Here is a 23,979-nt window from a genome sequence, read left to right as displayed (position 1 = left end):
GCATGGAAACACCAGCCAACACCGAAGTCCAAATATTGAATATGCGTGTGATCAACGAGTGTCCGTGTGTTCCAGTAGAATCGTATAAATCATTCCTTTTGGTTCGAAGAGTTGTCAAGAACAACGTGTACACAATGTGCTTTGTTTCGTTGGGCATGTGGAAATGACACAGATTACCTACAGGCAATAATCTACGATCTGTGAAAGTTGTACAGGTTAATCCCCTCCGGACATTGCCGAGCAGACATGTTAGACACTTCTATCAGGAACGGCTGTATGATTGATTCATCACGTGATATAAGAACGAGGTAGACAATGATCTATGTATTACCGCTGTCAACAACAGATGCTCGAGACACACATATTTACCAAACCTTTCGGACTTGCTGCTATCCGGGACATGCTGTCTGAATTTTAAGACATGGAATTTCTCTTTCTGCTCAACGTAAGCATGCTGTGATTCGTTACATGGATTCTCTATTACGGATATTTTATTGGATTTTGTATATAAACATCAACGCCTAAAATTGACTGATCGGTGGGATGACATTAAGAGAGGCAAATGTAATGGTTCCGGATAGGAATACATTCATCGACGAGCTTTAGCATCTGAGATGTCGGTGTCATGATGAAGCTGGGCAGATCTGTCCTTCCTCCACGGCATACACAATAGCATTGTTTCCCTTATTGTCTGGAGACGACTAGAGATACCTACAGGCAATAATCGGCGGGATATGTTGAAAGGGTGGGATTATATTTCGCCTTGTTTGTTCTGTGTCTCTAATCATCAGTGTCTTTTTTATTCTCTTGATGTATTGTTTTAATCATCTTCCCGAGGCAAGAGAGTTAACTGACTTTAAAAGTTTCCACCCTTGCCGAACTAGGCTAGCATTATGGAGTTACATTTTGGCTGGACTAACGACTCTATGCATAGTCCAATCAAAATCGCGCAACAACATCGAAATCCGGTTCGTAAAACTTTCATGCAGATTTCGGTCGATTGCAGGATTTGCACAAAACTGTCATGCAGATTTCGGTCGATTGCAGGATTTGCAAAGCATGTGCAGCGGCAACAGATATCTTTTCATGTTTTTTATGAAGGTGATTTGATGCACTTCGCGATGTGAGACCCGTTTTATCACAATATAGATACTGATTTTAGATCAGATCGTCCTACGCCGAATACCCGGGTTCGATTCCCTACATGGGTACAGTGTGTGAAGTCCATTTCTGGTGTCCCCCGCCGTGATATTGCTGGAATATTGCTAAAAGCGGCGTAAAACCATACTCACTCACTCAGATCGTCCTGACTGGGCGCCGCCATTTTGTTTTAAACAAATGCAAGTGATACGAGAGGTAGAATCTGATTGGTCCATAGGAGAGGCGTGGAAGGGAAATAATTCGTAATATCCACTGGTGGCGCTACGATCGGGCCCAGGAATTCCAGCCTTGTTCGGGAAGGGTGGAAACTGGACTTTTGTAGTCAGTTAACTCTCTTGCCTCGGGAAGGTGGGTCTCTAATGGTCACTGTTAAAGGGTAATGTTCACATTTACAATGCGTCAAATCCACACCCGAAATCATGCTCAAAGTGCTACATTATTACTCAGGTCAGTGGATCATTCTCGATTTTCGTTCTCAGCACCCTGGGGAGTATACAACCCAAGCAGCATGTGAGGCGCTGGAATGTTAACAGCTATTACCATCTCATTCTACCAGGTACCCATTAACTGCTGGGTGAACAGAGGCATATTTCGAACAAAGTCGCTTGCCTAAAGACACCACATGTTGCTATGTGTATGGAAACTCTCAGGAGTCAAGCTGTCGGACGCGGTCACCCATGTACAGCTAGATGGATAATTCTTAAATGAGAAATTTACTCGAAAAACGTAGGCTCAATAGTGACCTGGCTGATTACGGCGAGGTATCGTACCATAAGGCGTGGATCGATGGCAATAATAATTTTTGTTGAGCTTTGTAGACCGTTAATTGTGACATATAGTAGCATGGTCCACTTTTGAGCTAAACACATTGTGTTTTCAATGTAGAAGAAAAATTGTTTTATAAATATTAGCTTCCGCGGATATTTCAATCAGAGGTGGTTATTGTGATTTGATACCTCTGATTAAGCAATAAAATCGTCTAATTTAAAATATCATGGCAGAATATGCTTTGACGTTAACCCTCATTTGTTTTTCCCCATCTCTTTAAAAACGCACTATATCCACGACCAGCAACATTTGAACACATTTGAAAGCAAAATGTAGTCTATGTTATTGTTGGGCCCCATCGCGCACGGCTCTCCGCTAAATACAACCCCACCCGAACCTCACAGCGACCAGAAAGAAGGGCGGTAACTCTAATATTCCTCAACACTCGCGCTGTTCACTGACAGTTTCAGATTCACAAGTTTAGCTGTCACAGTTTTAAGTCATGATTTATAGAAAACATGAAACTATAAGCCATCTGCACTCAGTACCGCGAGAACAGACCAGGGGTAGGTTGGTATTTCTGTCGAGATGAGTGACGACGCATCGTCACGCTTGATGTAACGACCCCCAACACTCGCCCATTAATCAATGACTTCACACAAATACCGGTGACCAGGACAGTGACATGGCAGTTTTTATTTCGCATGTGTCAACGGTAACGCTGCTTCCGCAATATCCGAGTTTACCAGGTTGTGAAATGTAAATCATAGAGACACACCGGAATCATTAGAAGAGAAACGCACACGTGAGTGTTGTAATCTGTCAAATATCGTTGTAATCTTATATCTTATGCTCAAGCCTAGCTGGTGATGGAAAAAACTTCAAGTGAAGTTGGCTTCGATCAGTATTGTTAAAAAGTCTCAGTAGGCCTAGATTCTATATGGATTGACTACAAGACTGCAACATGATATACTGTTTCGTAAATATCTCTAGAGGCAAATGACTTTATGTTGATCCTTGTGAGAAGGATGTAAGAGTATTTGAGAGAAGGATGTAAGAGAAGGATGTAAGAGTATTTGAGAGGCCATTGAGAATGTAATATCTACATGAGAAACAGGATAGGCCTGCTATGACCACGTGTATTTGTAACCGTAAACTGGTAAACATATTTGTATTGGCCCACATTATCAGGTCCGGATGCAACACCAGACTATAGATATCCGTGTTGCATTCAAATTACTGGGCATTTGTCATACGACCACTAGACAGGACCCACGCTCTTTGTATCATTATGATTTGTCATAGACTGGGAACATAATCATCATATAACACCTTGTATCCCCGAATTATTGGATTTTTGGACGCTTAAGAAACATTTGTGTAAAACATCTCAATCACTTATAAATAAAAGACGACTTTATCTTAAATACAGATCATCATCTGACTATTTACAATGTCTGTGTGACGCCACACCCCTTGTCATAGTGCAAGTAATCACGTTAAACATGGCTGTCTGAAAACCTATGATCCGACGATATATCTACAATATACCGCAAAGTTTAGTTTTCAGCAGATTTAGTGTACAATTCATTGTGATATGACATCAGAGGATCCTGATAAGCTAATCAAATCATTACCTTGCTAGTGAATCAGGTCACTGCTGCAGTAGTCAAGAAGTTTTAATGCAAGAAATAACATTAGAGATAAATGTAGAACACTTTCCATTTTTGCACTTTTAAAGAGAAAAAGTTTTCTAGCACTCGAAATGTACCATGGGTTACCTCCCTTGCCTTGTGATTACACAAGCTCCTTCCTACACTCTCGGTAACATCGCTACCACCAGTGTGGGCGCGGCCAATACAAGAATCTTGAAATTTGCCCTCTAACCTCAAAGTAACGTTCATAATAACAGACAAACAAGGAAAGTAATTTAACAGCGGTAAGTGTAGTCGGTGTCGCGACAGTCGTCACTTGTTTGTAAACATAACGGTCATTCAGTTGCGAGTTCAACTCCAAGCATGGTTGTGGCCACCTATCACAGTGGGGAGTTTTGACTGGTGGCAGCGAAAGTATCTGTGGCAGCGAAAGCATCTAAAGAGAGCTCCGCGAATGGGCTATCGCTGTGAGGAGCTTGGTGATTACAAGGTGTTATGTGATTTGAGTATAATAACAACATACTTTGTAATTTGAGGGCATGACTGAAATCTCAAGGCAAAGGTGCCAATGTAGATTTATGTCCCATTGTTTGAGGAAGAGTTACCTTTCTTTTCATGCTTGTCAAATAAACCTCAAAACACCCACTAATCTGAGTATGTGTAGCATTGAAACTTGCGTACGCCTGGTGCTGCGTCCGTTCCTGAATAATCCTTCAAGGCCTCATAGTATACATGGGTCAATAAAAAATATGTTATTTATGTACAGCTTATGGTCCTGTTCTATGGCCTTATCACAAACTTGAGTTTTAGGGTCAGTGTTCCCGTTTACCGGTAATTACCAGTTTTTTACCAGTAAATTTAGGCTTGGACCGGTAATTCATGTGACTGCCAGTCCCTGAGGACTGGCAAATAAAGTTCTTATAGATCTTTGTTGTTGAACAAAAAATCGGTGATATTCATATATTCAGATATAAGTACATTTTTCGAACAAAGTCTGCTTGTCTGTTACCATCAGGGTTTCCCCTTGTCTATTTCTAGGTTAAATATCCAGTTGTAGTGACTGTCTGAAAATATTAAAAAATAAAGAGAAAATTGTGACTGAGTTTGTGTGAATGATGTATAGAGCTAACTAAGTTACTTCAGAGATGACATCTTTGCACTGAACATGTTGTTGAAAGAATTAAACCAAATGATTTTCATATGTTTTTTAATTGTTGAAAGTTGGGACTGGTAAAAATTAGAGGGGACTGGTAATTTTTAGAGTTGCCAGTCCACAAGGACTGGCAGTTTCAAAAGCCAGCGGGACCACTGAGGGTAGACATTGTATTGATCATACCCAGACGCGGATACAAAGTTATGATAGAAAACAGGCATGTTTGGTCAGTGTTCTGTGTTTGACTTGGTCAGCTGTAGCCATGCTTACTTATAATAAGAAAAATAAGATACTGTGTTTCATTTCTTTCAATGTAGATTACTTGTAGGTTTAATCAAGTTAAACTGACATTTGAACTGAACGTGCATTCTACCTCAAAAGCTTTAATGTTAGATAAGATATGGATATACTGAGTGAAGTTGTTTGAGTTGTGTCCAGTGTTATGATTGAGGAGTCAATCTGAATTAAGGAAACACAGATAATACTACTAATAGTCTCAAAACAAAGTATGATGCTGCATATGCTCTAACGTTTTTGTTAAAGTGTTCTATTTTACATATCAGAGACACGACATTGGGTGGACACACCGAAAGAAAATCAAGCAAGCGAATGATATTAAAAAGCATATTCATAATTCAAGTATTAAACATGCCACCTTTCACTCTGACCCACATACCTCAAACATGTATGTACAGAGAAATGTATTTGCATAACTATTGACTACCTGGAGAGCCTGAGGTGGGATATATAGCCTGCTCCACCTCTGCTCTATCAGCCCTGTATCTTGGGCTCCGTGATGGCAACATAGCATGTCTGTATCCAATTATCTAGATGAAAGTGTTTTCTTGTGTTCATTCCTTCAGATTGTTATCCATATCAGACAAGGGTCATAATTATGTAGCTTGTCATTATCCGTTAATACAGCCATTATTGCTTGGATCCAGGCTTGTTCAGCTGTGGCTGTATTTCCAGGTGAGAAAGGCTAGAATAATATTTTGATAGTTAATTTTGTTTGATTTTGCTACCACTACTCCAAAAGCACAAGATTAGGCAATATGGTGTTTGTGTCAATTATAATTTTTAATTTTTTTTTCACACTGTCAGGTAGTAAATCTGAGAATCTAGACTAAGAACAAATGGAGCGTCAGTACCACAGAATGAAGTTTCCTGTAAGTATACAGTGCCTGTCTCCTGACAGTGTTTGACTGCCTGCACATCTCACAGCCAGAAGTTTAATACTCAATATGCACCAGGGATTCATCTAGGGTTCAAACTCGGTGGCTGCAAAGGGCAAATTTGGGAAAATTGTTTTTGTCCAAACCTTTTGATTTGTTTATTTGTCCTCATTGTCTGAAATTCAGTGTTGGTCAATCATTACAGCCAATGCAATCGTGTAATACTAAATTTTTAAATTTAAACCTATTTATTTTACTTGGTCAGTTTAATAAGTTTGTTATCGGCTCATGATTTTCATGATTGGAGTTAACAAATTTCTAGTTCCACTTGGGAAATTTTGGCTGACATTTTTATGACCTGATGCCTTGCCCCCAAGAAAGCCTATATAAATCCCCATACATGCAGTTTTTAACAAATATTCATAACTCCTTGAACATAGGCACGACACCTGCCATGACCTCCTCCCCAAACGTCCTCAAGCATCTGCCATGTGCTTGACTAGTGCTGTAATTTCACTCCACCTAACCTTGTCATGTTTTTCCATGACCTTTCCAAATTCCCCTGTGGATATATCTTCTCCATGCATAATAACTGACAGCTTCAGTCTAGGGCAAATGGAAGTTAGTTCCAATTGCGTGTTTATAATTCCATATTCACTGTGATAAGCATCTCCCACATGCTTTAAAACTTAAGGTGTGTGGGGTGTCACAGATCTACCCTTATGAATTTTTGTTTGGCAGCTCCATGCCCTTTGTCATGGGTTTCACAAAAGTGGTAAATGTCCGAGACATAGATCACTTTGGGCATTCCTCACAAATTAAGACCACGACATAACTGAAATACTGCTCCAAACAGTTTAAAACTCGGCACACCTTTCTGAAATGTGTGTTTAAAGTATACTACTCAAAACACAGAGCTCCAGATAACTTTTTGAGCAATTGAGTTTTTACTCTCAGGTCTCTATTTTAATTGGGTTATTACATTTTTCATTGGTTAACCAATATTTTTTCACTCATCTATTCATCACTCTATTGGGTTTTTCCCAAAATTAGTGATCATTTTAAGATTAAAAAAACAACGAAATAATGTTTTAGATGTATATTGTAACTGTGTTTTGGAAATTAGCTTCTTTGTACACATGCTGTAAAAGCTTCATTGGGTATTCACGCGAGCCGTTTTTATACATTTGAGTTTTTCATTTAATGCATGCGTTTCTGTACGCAAGTTTATTGAAAGTAATTGTGTTTTGAATATTTTAAGCAAATACGCTGCCTTCTGTAGCTCTGAAAACAAGTTAAAAGAACACCTGATTCTTTCACATTATTATAGTGAATCTGTCATGGCATAGAAAAGAATTGGATGTTCTTTAACTTCTTTTGAGTAGTAAATATGTTTTGTGTTGCCCATGTAGTAGACCCTCTCTGAATATCCTGTGCTTGTCACAATCTAGTAGTAATACTGTATTCAACGTAATAAGCACCCGGCTCTTATTAGCGCCCACGGTTATATTTGATAATAATATACAATCCTAATTAGCACCCCTTCCGATGCACCTTTAATTATGGGCAATTAAATTCTGGAAAAATATATCTGTCGTATATAAACATTTCAGGCTGTCAGCATAAACCATGAAATATATCTTTCAACTCTTTTTTTTTTACCAAAATAATATTCTAATAAGAGCCCCCTGTTTCTAATTTTGAGAGCGCCCTGGGCGCTTTTTAGGTCGAATATGGCAATACATGTATATATACAAAATGTCCGACCAGAGTTTAAATGAATATCTGTGCTAACTATTGTTAAGTACTGTTGTAGACATCTGACTGCATGGGGCTTACATTTAAAGTCTGTATATATATATATATATATATATGTATCTTGTCTCCTCATTTATGTGTCTGCTTATGAAATTGCATTTTATATTTATTGTTGCTGATTAAGGAGGAAACAGTTGAATGGTTAGACTATAATTTACAGAAAGAATTCTTTGGTTGAATAGCTTTCCTGAATCCAAACTAGCTTGTGAATTCTCTATGTCACTGAAATACTGTTCAAACTCAAATCACTTGCTCTCACAAATGCTCACTCACTCACTCACTCACTCACTCACTCACTCACTCACTCACTCACTCACTCACTCCTGGTGTACGGATGGACTAGTCGTCTCAGGCTGTCTGAAGTTGCATCCAAGAAACCATATGATAACAGATGTAACATCCCTTGCTCATGAGTTTCACTAAAGTGATTAATGTCTAAGACCTGCATCATTTTGAGCTTTATATATATTAAATGAGGTGAAAAAAGGCGTTAACCAAACTCACCATGCTCAATACAGATTCTTCTCTCACTCACTCTCACTCACTCACTCACTCACTCACTCACTCACTCACTCACTCACCGAAAATTCATAAAAAGGCCTCTAGATATGACAGAAATCGATCTTATCAATGGTTATGGCTTTATCAATGTATTGTAAATAGTATGGTTAAGAAACAATCTCATTAAAATCAGATCTAAGTTTTCGCTGCCGCTAAACAAAGATCTGAGGACATCCCATTACGGGTCACATCAGAACAACCTTTTGCAAACTTTGACCGATCACTGAAATGACAAACAAGAAGTCGACATCAGCCAATTAGAAAGCAGCTTGGTCGAGCTTTACGACACTCTATTAAACCTGGCGACTTCCATTTCAGACTACGCCTGAAAAATATGTTGACACAATTCTCGATTAAAATTTTGAAAACTGAACAAACGAACATTCCAGAATGTCTAATATATGGTTGAGATTCCCATGTACTGTGAAACAAATGTTTATCCCACGGAAGTGAGAGATTGACGATAACTTTGATGGAATCAATCGTACTGTCGAGGTTGCAAGATTTGAGAACACATTCCGACTGTCACTTTCATTATCTGGTAAGCGACGCTTTGATTGGTCAGATGAAAGGTCGTTCTGACGTGACCGTAATGGGATGTCCACAGATCTTTGTTTAGCGGCAGTGAGAACTTAGATTGGCAGGAATACTACATTTCATCATGTTCAGAAAGACCTGGTAGTAGAGTGCCATTCTCAATAGAGGAGAAGGAACAAACTTTCTAAACTTCATATTATCAGCTGATAGCCCATTCCTCACTATGTTTTCTGAGTGCTCTTTAGGCACAGGGATTTGGTTGATGCCATTCATCGTATCAAAATTGCATGGATCGATGCTCATGATGTCTATCACTGGATTGTCTTGACCAGACTCAATTATGTGGAGCTTTTGTTTGTTTTATAATGCCTCACTCACCAATATTCCAGCTACATGACAGCTGTCTGTAAATAATTGAATCTGGACCCAATAATCCAGTGATTGACATCATCAGTATGTTTCTAAGCAATTGGGATACGATGACATGCATCAACCAAGTCAGCTAGCCTGACCACCCGATCCTGTTAGTCGCCTCTTTTAGCATGGGTTGCTGAAGACCAATTCAAACCCGGAATCTTAACAGGGCCCAAAATACTGCTGGAAGTAATTGAGTACAGCTATCACAATCAAAGCTTACTCGATTGACTATCTGACCCCCCCTGGCCTAGTGGATAGAGTGTGTGCCCGTAGTGAACGCAACATAAAGCATCATTTGACTAACAAACAACTACCCAGATTGCCATGATTTGTTGGCCTTGTCATATACATGTATCTGGCCATGTATAATATCTGACAAATGCCATCTTCCCGAGGCAAGTGAGTTAACTGACTATAAAAGTCCAGTTTCCACCCTTGCCGAACTAGGCTGGTATTATGGAGTTACATTTTGGCTGGACTTACGAGTCTATGCATAGTCAAATCAAAATCGCGCAAAGAAATTGAAATCCGGTTCGTAAACTGTCATGCAGATTTTGGACGAATGCAGGGTTTGCAAAGTATGTTCACCGCTAGCTCATTGTCAACAGATATTTTCTAAATCTTTTCATGTTTTTTATCAAAGTGCTCATTTGATCTGATGCACTTTGCGATGTAAGACTCGTTTTATCACAGTAAAGATCTTGACTATCGATCAGGTCGTCTTGACCGGGCGCCACCATTTTGTTTGAAGCATTTGCAAGTGATACGAGAGGTGGAATCTGATTGGTCCATAGGAGTGGCATAGAAGGGACATAATTCGTAATAGCCACTGGTGGCGCTACGATCGAGCCCAGGAATTCCAGCCTATTTCGGCAAGGGTGGAAACTGGACGTTAAAGTCAGTTAACTCCCTTGCCTCGGGAAGATGGACAAATGCATGACTCCCTTCACTCGCTCTTTTAGACTGGTAATACAGGGGCAGAAAAGGTCTCCAGTACCCAGTGTTTGTCACCAGAGACAACCATAGGATGATAGGATGGTTACATTGTGTGACCTGATTCAGTGTCATCGTATTCTTTGGATTGTATGTTTCCAAATTTACTCATTCTTCCAGTGTCTCATTCTCTGTCTCAGGGTATGGACGACTATGGCCACCGTCATCGTATTCGCTCCCCTAGCAAGCTTATCTACATCGTGGGGGTCATTCTCTTCCTCGGGATCATCCTCACCGTCCTCAATATCTATGAGCTGCACAAGATGAAGGAGGATCATAGCATCCTCCACTCAGGGCTCATCCTCCCAGAGGGGCGCGACGGGAAGGCCGTGTACAAGCAGCCGGTGGTCTGGGTGGCAGGGAAGAGGGTGAGTGAGGGGAAGTCAGCCCATGGTCTGGGTTGCAGGGAAGAGGGTGAGTGAGGGGAAGTCAGCCCATGGTCTGGGGTCAGGGAAGAGGGTGAGTGACGGGAAGTCAGCCCGTGGTCTGGGTGGCAGGGAAGAGGGTGAGTGAGGGGAAGTCAGCCCATGGTCTGGGGTCAGGGAAGAGGGTGAGTGAGGGGAAGTCAGCCCGTGGTCTGGGTGGCAGGGAAGAGGGTGAGTGAGGGGAAGTCAGCCCATGGTCTGGGTTGCAGGGAAGAGGGTGAGTGAGGGGAAGTCAGCCCATGGTCTGGGGTCAGGGAAGAGGGTGAGTGAGGGGAAGTCAGCCCGTGGTCTGGGTGGCAGGGAAGAGGGTGAGTGAGGGGAAGTCAGCCCATGGTCTGGGGTCAGGGAAGAGGGTGAGTGAGGGGAAGTCAGCCCGTGGTCTGGGGTCAGGGAAGAGGGTGAGTGAGGGGAAGTCGGCCCGTGGTCTGGGTGGCAGGGAAGAGGGTGAGTGAGGGGAAGTCAGCCTGTGGTCTGGGGTCAGGGAAGAGGATGAGTGAGGGGAAGTCAGCCTGTGGTCTGGGTTGTAGGTAAGAGGGTGAGTGAGGGGAAGTCAGCCCGTGGTCTGGGTTGTAGGTAAGAGGGTGAGTGAGGGGAAGTCAGCCCGTGGTCTGGGTGGCAGGGAAGAGGGTGAGTAAGGGGAAGTCAACCCGTGGTCTGGGGTCAGGGAAGAGGATGAGTGAGGGGAAGTCAGCCCGTGGTCTGGGGTCAGGGAAGAGGGTGAGTGAGGGGAAGTCAGCCCGTGGTTTGGGTCAGGGAAGATGGTGAGTGAGGGGAAGTCAGCCCGTGGTCTGGGGACAATTATTATGATCATGATACTCTAAGTTTTCATGCGTTTTTAAAAGTTCTTGAAGTGTAGTGAAAAATAATTACCCTTAATTGCTTATTTGGCACGTTAAACTTTATAACACAGTTATGAAAATCAACTGTGAAACACCAAGGTTCCTGGCCATTCTGCTTAAATATAGGTCAGCCATTAATCATGTTAATATTTTCCCTGGGCGGCAGCACCTGTTACATCTACCATGTCCTGTGTTTCAGATTGAGACTGGCTACCTGAAGCACGTATTTAATGTGTTTGAGAGAGTTGGGTATGTGACAGGAAGTCAGGAGTCTGACTGGGACATTCTCTGGTCACATGACTACCCATTTATTGCATTCGCCAAATCTATGTCCAACCTGAAACCACATCAGAGGGTAAGTATTGCATGTGGAACACTGAAGGCCACAATCAATATATTATTAGATTTAATCCAAATCAAGGGTGTGAGGCAGGAGTAATTTTAAAACAATCTTGCCCCTTTCTTTCCATTTAGACAGTGAAATTAATTAATAAAGAAATACTTATCTTGGAAAATGTTTTCTCTCTCTTAAAACACACGATAATGTTTATTTCCAACAACTACTGGGTCATACTATAGGCCAATGGTTTACTTGTACACATTGAAGCTGTGATGTAGCTTGGTTGTAGCGGTGATGTAGCATTGTTGTATCTGTGTTGTATCTGTGATGTAGCAATGTTGTAGCTGTGATGTATCTTTCTTGTTGCTTTGATGTAGATATGTTGTAGCTTTGTTGTAGCTGTGATGTAGCTTTCTTGTGGCTGTGATGTAGCTTTGATGTAGATATGTTGTAGCTTTGTTGTAGCTGTGACGTAGCTTTCTTGTGGCTGTGATGTAGCTTTGATGTAGATATGTTGTAGCTTTGTTGTAGCTGTGACGTAGCTTTCTTGTGGCTGTGATGTAGCTTTGATGTAGATGTGTTGTAGCTTTAGTGTAACTGTGATGTAATTTTCTTGTGGCTGTGATGTAGCTGTAATGTAGCTTTGATGTAGATATGTTGTAGCGTTGTTGTAGCTGTGATGTATCTTTCTTGTGGCTGTGATGTAGCTTTGATGTAGATATGTTGTAGCTTTGTTGCAGCTGTGATATAGCTTTCTTGTGGCTGTGATGTAGTTTTGATGGAGATGTTTTGTAGCATTGTTGTAGCTGTGATGTAGCTTTCTTGTGGCTGTGATGTAGCTTTGATGTAGATGTTTTGTAGCATTGTTGTAGCTGTGATGTAGCTTTCTTGTGGCTGTGATGTAGCTTTGATGTAGATATGTTGTAGCTTTGTTGTAGCTGTGATATAGCTTTCTTGTGGCTGTGATGTAGCTTTGATGGAGATGTTTTGTAGCATTGTTGTAGCTGTGATGTAGCTTTCTTGTGGCTGTGATGTAGCTTTGATGTAGACATGTTGTAGCTTTGATGTAGACATGTTGTAGCTTTGATGTAGATGTGTTGCAGCATTGTTGTAGCTGTGATGTAGCTTTAATGTAGATGTGTTGTAGCTTTCTTGTGGCTTTGATGTAGCTGTGATGTAGATGTGATGTGGCTGTGTTGTAGTTGTGATGTAGTATTGTTGTAGCTGTGATCCAGCAGTCATGTGGCTGTGTTGTAGCTGTGATGTAGCTGTGATGTGGCTGTGATGTGGCTGTGATGTTGCTGTGATGTGGTTGTGATCTAGCTGTGATGTAGCTGTGTTGTGGCTGTGATGAAGCTGTGTTGTGGCTGTGATGTGGTTGTGATCTAGCTGTGATGTGGCTGTGATGTGGTTGTGATCTAGCTGTGATGTGGCTGTGATGTAACTGTGTTGTAGATGTGATGTGGCTGTGTTGTAGATGTGATGTGGCTGTGTTGTAGATGTGATGTGGCTGTGATGTAGCTGTGATGTGGCTGTGATGTGGCTGTGATGTGGCTGTGTTGTAGCTGTGATTTAGCTGTGATTTAGCTGTGTTGTAGCTGTGTTGTAGATGTGATGTGGCTGTGATGTGGCTGTGATATAGCTGTGATGTGGCTGTGTTGTAGCTGTGATGTGGCTGTGATGTGGCTGTGATGTGGTTGTGATCTAGCTGTGATGTGGCTGTGATGTGGTTGTGATCTAGCTGTGATGTGGCTGTGATGTAACTGTGTTGTAGATGTGATGTGGCTGTGTTGTAGATGTGATGTGGCTGTGTTGTAGATGTGATGTGGCTGTGATGTAGCTGTGATGTGGCTGTGATGTGGCTGTGATGTGGCTGTGTTGTAGCTGTGATTTAGCTGTGATTTAGCTGTGTTGTAGCTGTGTTGTAGATGTGATGTGGCTGTGATGTGGCTGTGATGTGGCTGTGATATAGCTGTGATGTGGCTGTGTTGTAGCTGTGATTTTGCTGTGATGTGGCTGTGTTGTAGATGTGATGTGGCTGTGATGTGGTTGTGATCTAGCTGTGATGTGGCTGTGATGTGGTTGTGATCTAGCTGTTATGTGGCTGTGATGTAGCTGTGTTGTAGATGTGTTGTAGATGTGATGTGGCTGTGTTGTAGCTGTGATGTGGCTGTGATGTGATGTGGCTGTGATGTGGCCGTGTTGTGGCTGTGATCCAGCTGTGATGGTGATGTGATGTAGCTGTGTTGTGGCTGTGATGTGGCCGTGTTGTGGCTGTGATCCAGCTGTGATGGTGATGTGATGTAGCTGTGATCTAGCTGTTATGTGGCTGTGTTGTAGCTGTGATGTGGCTGTATTGTAGCTGTGATTTAGCTGTGATGTGGCTGTGTTGTAGCTGTGATGTAGATGTGATGTGGCTGTGTTGTAACTGTGATGTAGCTGTGTTGTAGATGTGATGTGGCTGTGTTGTAGATGTGATTTAGCTGTGTTGTAGCTGTGTTGTAGATGTGATGTGGCTGTGTTGTAGCTGTGTTGTAGATGTGATGTGGCTGTGTTGTAGCTGTGATGTGGCTGTGTTGTAGCTGTGATGTGGCTGTGATGTGGCTGTGTTGTAGCTGTGATGTGGCTGTGATGTAGCTGTGTTGTAGCTGTGTTGTAGCTGTGATGTGGCTGTGTTGTAGATGTGATGTGGCTGTATTGTAGCTGTGATTTAGCTGTGATGTGGCTGTGTTGTAGCTGTGATGTAGATGTGATGTGGCTGTGTTGTAGCTGTGATGTAGCTGTGTTGTAGATGTGATGTGGCTGTGTTGTAGATGTGATTTAGCTGTGTTGTAGCTGTGTTGTAGATGTGATGTGGCTGTGTTGTAGCTGTGTTGTAGATGTGATGTGGCTGTGTTGTAGCTGTGATGTGGCTGTGTTGTAGCTGTGATGTGGCTGTGATGTGGCTGTGTTGTAGCTGTGATGTGGCTGTGATGTAGCTGTGTTGTAGCTGTGTTGTAGCTGTGATGTGGCTGTGATGTAGCTGTGTTGTAGCTGTGTTGTAGCTGTGATGTGGCTGTGTTGTAGATGTGATGTGGCTGTATTGTAGCTGTGATTTAGCTGTGATGTGGCTGTGTTGTAGCTGTGATGTAGATGTGATGTAGATGTGATGTGGCTGTGTTGTAGCTGTGATTTAGCTGTGTTGTAGCTGTGTTGTAGATGTGATGTGGCTGTGTTGTAGCTGTGTTGTAGATGTGATGTGGCTGTGTTGTAGCTGTGATGTGGCTGTGTTGTAGCTGTGATGTGGCTGTGATGTGGCTGTGTTGTAGCTGTGATGTGGCTGTGATGTAGCTGTGTTGTAGCTGTGTTGTAGCTGTGATGTGGCTGTGTTGTAGATGTGATGTGGCTGTATTGTAGCTGTGATTTAGCTGTGATGTGGCTGTGTTGTAGCTGTGATGTAGATGTGATGTGGCTGTGTTGTAGCTGTGATGTAGCTGTGTTGTAGATGTGATGTGGCTGTGTTGTAGATGTGATTTAGCTGTGTTGTAGCTGTGTTGTAGATGTGATGTGGCTGTGTTGTAGCTGTGTTGTAGATGTGTTGTAGATGTGATGTGGCTGTGTTGTAGCTGTGATGTGGCTGTGTTGTAGCTGTGATGTGGCTGTGATGTGGCTGTGTTGTAGCTGTGATGTGGCTGTGATGTAGCTGTGTTGTAGCTGTGTTGTAGCTGTGATGTGGCTGTGTTGTAGATGTGATGTGGCTGTATTGTAGCTGTGATTTAGCTGTGATGTGGCTGTGTTGTAGCTGTGATGTAGATGTGATGTAGATGTGATGTGGCTGTGTTGTAGCTGTGATGTAGCTGTGTTGTAGATGTGATGTGGCTGTGTTGTAGATGTGATTTAGCTGTGTTGTAGCTGTGTTGTAGATGTGATGTGGCTGTGTTGTAGCTGTGTTGTAGATGTGTTGTAGATGTGATGTGGCTGTGTTGTAGCTGTGATGTGGCTGTGTTGTAGCTGTGATGTGGCTGTGATGTGGCTGTGTTGTAGCTGTGATGTGGCTGTGATGTAGCTGTGTTGTAGCTGTGTTGTAGATGTGATGTGGCTGTGTTGTAGATGTGATGTGGCTGTGTTGTAGCTGTGATTTAGATGTGATGTGGCTGTGTTGTAGATGTGATGTGGCTGTATTGTAGCTGTGATTTAGCTGTGTTGTAGCTGTGTGGTAGCTGTGTTGTAGCTGTGATGTGGCTGTGTTGTAGATGTGATATAGGTGTGATGTGGCTGTGTTGTAGCTGTGATGTGGCTGTGATGTGGCTGTGTTGTAGATGTGATGTGGCTGTGATGTAGCTGTGTTGTAGCTGTGATGTAGATGTGATGTGGCTGTGTGGTAGCTGTGTTGTAGCTGTGATGTGGCTGTGTTGTAGCTGTGTTGTAGCTGTGATGTGGCTGTGATGTAGCTGTGATGTGGCTGTGATGTAGATGTGATGTGGCTGTGTTGTAGCTGTGTTGTAGCTGTGATGTGGCTGTGATGTGGCTGTGATGTAGCTGTGTTGTAGCTGTGATGTGGCTGTGTTGTAGCTGTGATGTAGATGTGATGTGGCTGTGTGGTAGCTGTGTTGTAGCTGTGAACCTGCTGATGGGGATTCTTCTGTAGCTGTGTGTATCTGTCATCCTCCAGGTGAATCATTTCCCGGGGTCGGGGTACATCACCAACAAGGCCAGCCTCGCCTCCACCAAGATGAAGTTCATCCCACGGGCGTTCAAAGTGCCCTACGACAAGGACAAGTTCCGAGATTATGTAAGTCATCAAACCATCAGTTAATGTTTGTGGTGACATCAGATTCTGTTTTTGCAAGTACTTGCCAACATTTTCCCAGTTATTTCAGTGTTCCAAGGGAGGCAGGGTAGCCTTGAGGTTACAGTGCTGGTTCGTCACACAAAAAACACAGATTTGACTCCCCCCATGGATACAAGACATGAACCCCATTCTCTGTGGCCCATGCCTTAATATTGATTGAATAGTACTAATGAAAGTGACATAAAAACAAATAATACCCACTGGGTGAAGAGACAGACGGTGAGATACCAAAGCAGTATGTCACATGTGTTGACATCTTTTTATTGTTTTCGTTTGTTTGTTTGTTTAACGCTGCACTCAGCAACATGCCAGCTATATGACGGCGATCTGTAAATAATTGAGTCTGGACCAGACAATCCAGTGATTGACATCATGACCATCGCTCCACGCAATTGGGATATGATGACATGCATCAACCAAGTCAGCGAGCCTGACCACCTATTTACAATAGAGCAACATCCATTTGCCATGCACATGTAGACTACAGATTAATAGAGGTCTCTTGGTCAGTGCCTATGAATGTGATGCATCTGACCACATTTGACTTTCAATTTGATTTGATGCAAAATGTTCTGCATGGCTAAATGGAGCCAGTTTCTAATACTTGGACTGATGTCTCACGTTGAATGCTGCAGCTGTGAATTGTATTGTATGGCACCGTCTCTGAAAGTGTTTGTTTGGGAAGAAACTTACCTGGCTGTCGGATGAAATCACTCAAGCTGAACATTCCCCATACAAATCATACGTAAACAACTTGGAAATGTGTCGACTTCGGATTTTGTAGCCCAAAACTTCCAAAATGTGTGCAGGGTATCCATTTTAAACTGTGGCATGGTATCTCAGTGTGCTATCACTCAGGACAAGTACACACAGCCACACACACACAGGTGCATGCACATAGATACACATATGTACACACATATGCACGTGCGGTGCACATGTCGTTGTATAAATGTAAGTGCCATAATTCTGAGCGTGCAAACCCCATTTCATTTCATCTTGGCTATTGATTGCCACCAGGCCAAGGATCATCCGGGCACCAAGTGGGTACAGAAGAGCAACAACCACCGCGGCATCGAGATCAAGGACATACAAGGTAGGACCAGGTTGTGTCTGTAGTAGGAGATGATTCACCCCTTAGACCGTGTTATCATAGAGATGATTCACCCCTTAGACTAGGTTATCATGGAGATGATTCACCCCTTAGACCTGGTTATCATGGAGATGATTCACCCCTTAGACCAGGTTATCATGGAGATGATTCACCCCTTAGACCGTGTTATCATAGAGATGATTCTTCCCTTAGACCGGGTTATCATAGAGATGTTTTACCCCTTAGACCGGGTTATCATAGAGATGTTTTACCCTTTAGACCGGGTTATCATGGAGATGATTCGCCCCTTAGACCGGGTTATCATGGAGATGATTCGCCCCTTAGACCGGGTTATCATGGAGATGTTTCACCCCTTAGAGCTGGTTATCTGGTTTCTGTTATTAGTCTGTGTGCTTAGAAAAGTTTACTTAGGTGATTATGTGTAAAGAACTGATTTTGTGTTTGATACATTTGAATTAATCTTGTCCCAAAACGTAATTGAGAAAAAACATTTTCTCTTATTTTAAAATAAAAAAGTATTTTTTTGTTATGCCTTGAAGGTAAAAACATATATTTTGTCCATTATCAATTAAAATTATGCATATGTGACACATAAGATATAAGTAGAATGAAAAGCAAGGTTTCTGCCCTGATAATGTACAGTCCTTTGTTTTCATGCTTTCTGTCCTTGGTGCATACATTGTTTAGGACACAACACATTTACTTTTTGTTATTCTGAATAAAGTCCTCCTGTTTTTCTTTGTTTTGAGAAATATTACTTTTAGGTTAAGTTTTTCTGATAAGATACAAGGAACAGGTTGATATATTTAGTAATTCGATCGTCTTCCTTGCTAAGTAATCGTGTAATCACCATCAGTAAGAGAGAAGTTCAAAATTATTATCTGACAATTATTAAATGCCAAGGGTTAGTAACAATGTTGTTTTGCTTCAGTATAAATTTTAATATGCAGTCATCATGTTTCATCAGTTGATATGATCTTAACATCTGTTTTGATGATACATTCCTTGTATCATCACTTTGGGTCGGGAAACAGAAGAACAAATCATTAAGTTGTTGTGGCCTCAGCATCATGGTGTTATCTGCCTTGGTATCTGGATTGTCCCCTCTCTGTTCTGTAGACCTGGACTTGACGCAGGAGGGTACATTTATACAGGAGTATGTGGCCAAGCCGTTCCTCATTGACAAAAGGTGAGGAACTAGTTTTCTCCATCATACTGCCAAGTAATGTTGGAACTGGCTTGGGATTTTACCATCGATCATTTCATTTAAACAATTTCTTCTAATTGACCAATCTTTGAATATATATGTAATTGGTTGTCTGTGGTGTTAGGCTACAAATACATTTTTTAGAATCTTTCATCACAAGACAGTAGGGCTGGGACGAGTCCAAATTTACTACCCGGGTACCTGCCCCCCTGTTACCCAACCCTACCCGGGTACCCACTGTAGGTCTCAGGAGATGTCTGAAAATGTCCGATTGGGAACTTTTTTAGCATAGCCCTGGCAAGACGTATTTCGATACATGTATTAAACAATCTGGTCATTCATACACTGAAGTTGACTTAAGTTATATCTTTATTCAATCATATGAAAAATCAGAAGGAATGGGTGCACAGTCAGAAAGAAAAGCGAACATTAATGATTTGTAGTGTAACCATAGAGTTCCAAATACTTTAGTCATTAGACAATATATCACGTGACTAACCACAGGTCCGGGTAGTCCTGTGGGTACTCCGGACCTACTCAGTACCCACCCGACCCGGGTACCCGAGTTACCCATCCCATCCCTACAGGACAGAACTATGTCCGTATATACACAATTCTGTCTAGGTCGTTCCAAAGGTCAGACCAATTGTATTCTTTCTTTTACATATTTCCTGGGCCACCTTTCCAAAATGAAGAAACCACACACAAAAGAGCAAAACAAAAACAATAATAAACCGAAAAATATAAAACTCTTCGTGTCTGGCCTTATGAAGAAAGACACAATGTCTATTTTACTTTGAGTTCCATGTGTGTACCAAGCATTATATTTTTTACATTTCTATTATGTACATTTCCCATCAAGCTAACCATTATATTTTTACAAACCTAGCAGTCAAACTTCTGCTGTCAGCATGTTTGTGTCACATTGACGTCACACCTTGATTGTGTGAAAGCTTTTGTTGTGAGTTCATTTAATTTTTTTGTGATAAGTGGGAAGCAGTGCTTGATGTATTGTAAGTTTGTCATGATGTATTTATTCATGTTAATACAGGGATAAGTGTATAATATTACCCAGATAAAGTTTTATCCTCATCAGAATATACTTGTTCCTGATAAGGATTTGAGCCATTGAGTGTTACTCATACGCTATCATTTACTAGGTATTGATAAGGATTTGAGCCATTGAGTGTTACTCATACGCTATCATTTACTAGGTATTGTAAGTTTTCTTTAGGCATTTGATATGCTTTTACTCCTTTGGGTCCAGTCTATTGTGTATACTGTATTCGATGTAATAAGCACCCAGGGCACTCTCAAAATTAGAAATAGGGGGCTCTTATTAGAATATTATTTTGGTGAAAAAAAAACAGAGTTGAAAGATCATAAATTTTGTGGTTTATGCTGACAGCCTGAAATGTTTATATACGAGAGATATATTTTTCCAGAATTTAATTGCCCATAATTAAGGGTGGATATAACACACGAGTGCATATTATACACGAATAAATAAATCTTGTGTACATTGAACAATCGGAAGGGGTGCTAATTTGGATTGTTCACTTGCCAATATATTTGCAAATATCGCCATTGGCGCTTATTAGAGCGGGGCGCTTATTACATCGAATACGGTACTTACACCAATGAGTAGACATGTTTTAGATAACTTAAAATGCAGTTTCAGGTGACTTCTTATTTGTATCTGTTCATGTGCTGCCTCAAGTGTGTAACATGTCATATATAGACATAACAGTGATGTACATGTACATGTAAAATTAACATTAATCATGTATGTTAGTCATGGATGCAACTAATTTATGCATTGTTCACTGCAGTAGAGTTCAGACTGCCTCCGTGGTCTAGTGGTAGAGCGTCCGCCCGGAGAGCGGAAGGTCCAGGGTTCAATCCCCGGCCGCGTCATACCAAAAGATGTTAAAAGATGGTACCTGTTGTTACCCTGTCTGGCGCTCGGCATTAAGGGACTAAAACAAGGTCTGGTCGGCTCGGAGTCAGTATACTGTGTTTGAGTGGGGTATTCATGTTAAACTGCGGCATGGTATCTCAGTGAGCTAGCACTATAAATCGGCATCAGTCCGGACTAGTACAATCAGCCACTCACACACACACACACACACACACACACACACACACACACTTGAAAAAGAAATTCTATCCTTGTGTTTATATATTGTGCAAATTACCAGGCAGGAGGTTCTGTATGGTGCTGTACATGTCTTACTCTGTTTCAGGAAGTTTGATATCGGTGTCTATACTATCCTGACCTCCATTGACCCCCTGAGACTGTACATCGTGGAGGGGGATGCTCTCTTCAGGTGAGTAAGTCCCAGCCATCTCAACGACTTGTAGGAGCTTTTATGAGCACTTCCTGATATGGCTGATTCTGCCCTGTTAGAGACCCTACTTATAAACCTATCACAGACACTGACCATTGTGTTGGACAGTACTTGTTTTTTTCGTAATAACCTCAGGTCATGATTTTACCAAGTAAGAGCTCAACCAGGGTTTGAGGTTTTGCTTTTCCCTAGTAAGATCAGATTTGAGGTTTTACTTTTCCCTAGTAAGACCGGATTTGAGGTTTTACTTTTCCCTAGTAAGATCGGATTTCAGGTTTTATTTTTCCTATTAAGACCTTAGGAGTTGAGTTGCAGATTAACATGATTAAGTTTGGTCTTAGAGTTTCAAACGTCCAATATTTTAAAGTCAAAGACAAGAATTAAAACTTTTTAATTATAGATGACGGGAACTGAACCCACAACGTCCACATCAGTAGACAGGCACTCTAACCATTACACAACATAACTGGTTGAAATTAGGTGATTCATTAGAAGATATCATTTTTAGCGTATATTTCCTGGCCAGATATATTTGATGGGTGTTTCTATAGACTCTCATAACATACTTTTTTGCATAATATTGAACAAATATTAATAAATGTTGTTTTGATGGTTTATATCTTAATTTATTTATACATATGTGTTGGTGATTTTGTACTTATGTTTTTATCTAAGTGCTTAAATACATACTTTCCAAGTGCCTTAATACCACAGGGCCATACAGGGCCATACAGGGAACATCTTTTATTTCAGGGTACAGATTCGTACCACCAGAACCAAAATCCGCTATCAGAAATTAAAATTGAAATCATGTTTGGTGGATTAGATTTTTCTTTAAATCAGAAATCAAATGTCTTTGGATGACTGTGCGAACCTGTAATTCAGAGAGAAATAAAAACATATATGGAGGTTAGGCCAGAATTCTATCCCCCAAATTCCAGTGGGTAGGTTGAAAAAGAAAAAAAAAGAAAAATTCCAATTGCAATTTTTGTTTTCATTTCCTCAAACTGTTAAGAAAGTAAGAAAAAGAGAGTGAGGGCAGGAGGAATAGGGAAAGAATCAAATGTAGAGTTACCTCCCTTTGTGTTAAAAACCCGGGTATGGAGGGATCTGTCACAATCTGTCATAATTCGTTGAGTTTTGAATTTTTAAGATAAATTTTAAATTGAAGATGATTTGTTTATATTGAAAGTGACTAATTTCCGGTTGGACGAATGAAAAAAACCCACTGCTTTTCATTTGTTTTCTTTTTACAATTAAGTTTTTAGGTTTTATATAAAGTGTGGACTTATTGTAACAATGTCAAACATTGTGCATATGGATGAACAACTTCTTTATTACTATTAGGTCAATCTTTATTTTTGCCAAATGAGATCATTTTGAGCTACATGAATGTATTTTATGTCATTTTTATCTTCCCAAGCTAATTTGATTGAAAGGTAATTGTAGACAATGACATAAAAGTGTGGCCCAGCGTACATGGAAGGACTGATTGCTTTGTCTCTCTGTGTGCAGGTTCTGTGTGAAGGACTACTACCCCTTCAACTATCACATCCTGGAGAAGTATGTGGTGAAGGATGACTACACACCCATGTGGAAGGTACACACATCATAGCCTGCTAGCCAGGGGCCTGGGGCTAGCAACACTTTCAAGGGGCTAGTAGACAGTAGGACAAAAGCCCTCCTGTTTTATCTTACAGAAAAAGTGTTTTGTTTAAAGTTATTATCATGATTGTATAAAGATCTTGGTGATTACTTGCACAACATAATCGCTATATTATTTATGTGCCCCATGGGAATTCCAGGTTGGAATAGATCCCACAACCTATGCGAGTCAAAAGAGGCCAACAACTGGATTGGGTGGTCAGGTTCGGTGACCGTATGTCGTCGTACCCAAAGGCGTGGATCTTTGTTCACAATTTCAATTCCTGAATTGTCAGGTCCAGCTTGATTACATACAGGCGTGGTATTAACTAACAAAAAGCAAAATTGAAACAAAAACTGACCTGACTTGTCATTTACAATTTCAGTTTGTAGAAACATGAAAAGTTTCATTATTTTTGTTCTCCGTAAAAAAGTTTAATAAGTCCTCCTTTCATCCTCATGCTCGTGAGAGGACTTGACAGCATCAGACATTGGCACTATTTATATGGTCCTTGCCAATCTGCCCAATAGTTAAGGTATCATAAGGACTAGTAGAAATTTGCTATTTGTAAGGGTTTTGCTATGTGTTATCATTAAAAGGACTAGTCAACTAAAACAGTTAGTTTCTATCGCTGCTTGAAACAAAAAATGACCAAGAAACATCAAATAAATCTTTTATGAAGCCTTATAGCCTTATGTTGAAGTATTGTAGAGGGTGTGAGCAAAGGCGGTAGAAATTGGCACTAGTCCTATAGTCCTTGCCAAATTGCCTGATACTTAAGGTATCATCAACATTTTATTTCCAATACATATAGGCCACAGGCCTTTGTGTACAAAAGACAGGTTTTAAACATTCAGTTTTGCATTTCTTACTTCATTTGCATAATATAGATATTTTGCTAGATTTGTAATAATATATATCGAGTGATGACAGAAGCATATTAAATTTATGAACGTTAGGATGACAATAGAACTTTGCTTTGAGATATA

General features: G+C 41.0%; 1 protein-coding gene across 6 annotated transcripts in view; it reads left to right on the top strand.

The window, feature by feature from the left end:
• The first annotated feature begins 424 nt into the window (after window positions 1–424).
• LOC124141954 (probable tubulin polyglutamylase ttll-15) overlaps window positions 425–23,979 on the top strand; it is a 36,327-nt gene continuing 12,772 nt past the window's right edge. The window contains exons 1-9 of one of the 6 annotated variants that reach the window (XM_046510154.2): window positions 425–445; window positions 5,842–5,906; window positions 10,379–10,606; window positions 11,702–11,857; window positions 16,494–16,613; window positions 17,694–17,769; window positions 18,907–18,976; window positions 21,241–21,324; window positions 22,861–22,945. In XM_046510154.2, the coding sequence (XP_046366110.1) occupies window positions 5,874–5,906; window positions 10,379–10,606; window positions 11,702–11,857; window positions 16,494–16,613; window positions 17,694–17,769; window positions 18,907–18,976; window positions 21,241–21,324; window positions 22,861–22,945 (852 nt within the window). In that variant the 5' untranslated portion in view covers window positions 425–445; window positions 5,842–5,873. Of the gene's footprint in view, window positions 446–726; window positions 746–2,349; window positions 2,735–5,841; window positions 5,907–10,378; window positions 10,607–11,701; window positions 11,858–16,493; window positions 16,614–17,693; window positions 17,770–18,906; window positions 18,977–21,240; window positions 21,325–22,860; window positions 22,946–23,979 lie in introns of those variants that run through there. The other 5 variants (XM_046510153.2, XM_046510152.2, XM_046510151.2 and 2 more) reach the window with 5 other exon arrangements.

This window comes from Haliotis rufescens, unplaced genomic scaffold, assembly GCF_023055435.1.
Source record: "Haliotis rufescens isolate VD_foot unplaced genomic scaffold, xgHalRufe1.0.p SCAF_3, whole genome shotgun sequence".
Lineage (NCBI taxonomy): Eukaryota > Metazoa > Mollusca > Gastropoda > Lepetellida > Haliotidae > Haliotis > Haliotis rufescens.
Note: the sequence above shows the minus strand (reverse complement) of the source record. Positions and strands in the feature narration are given on the sequence as shown.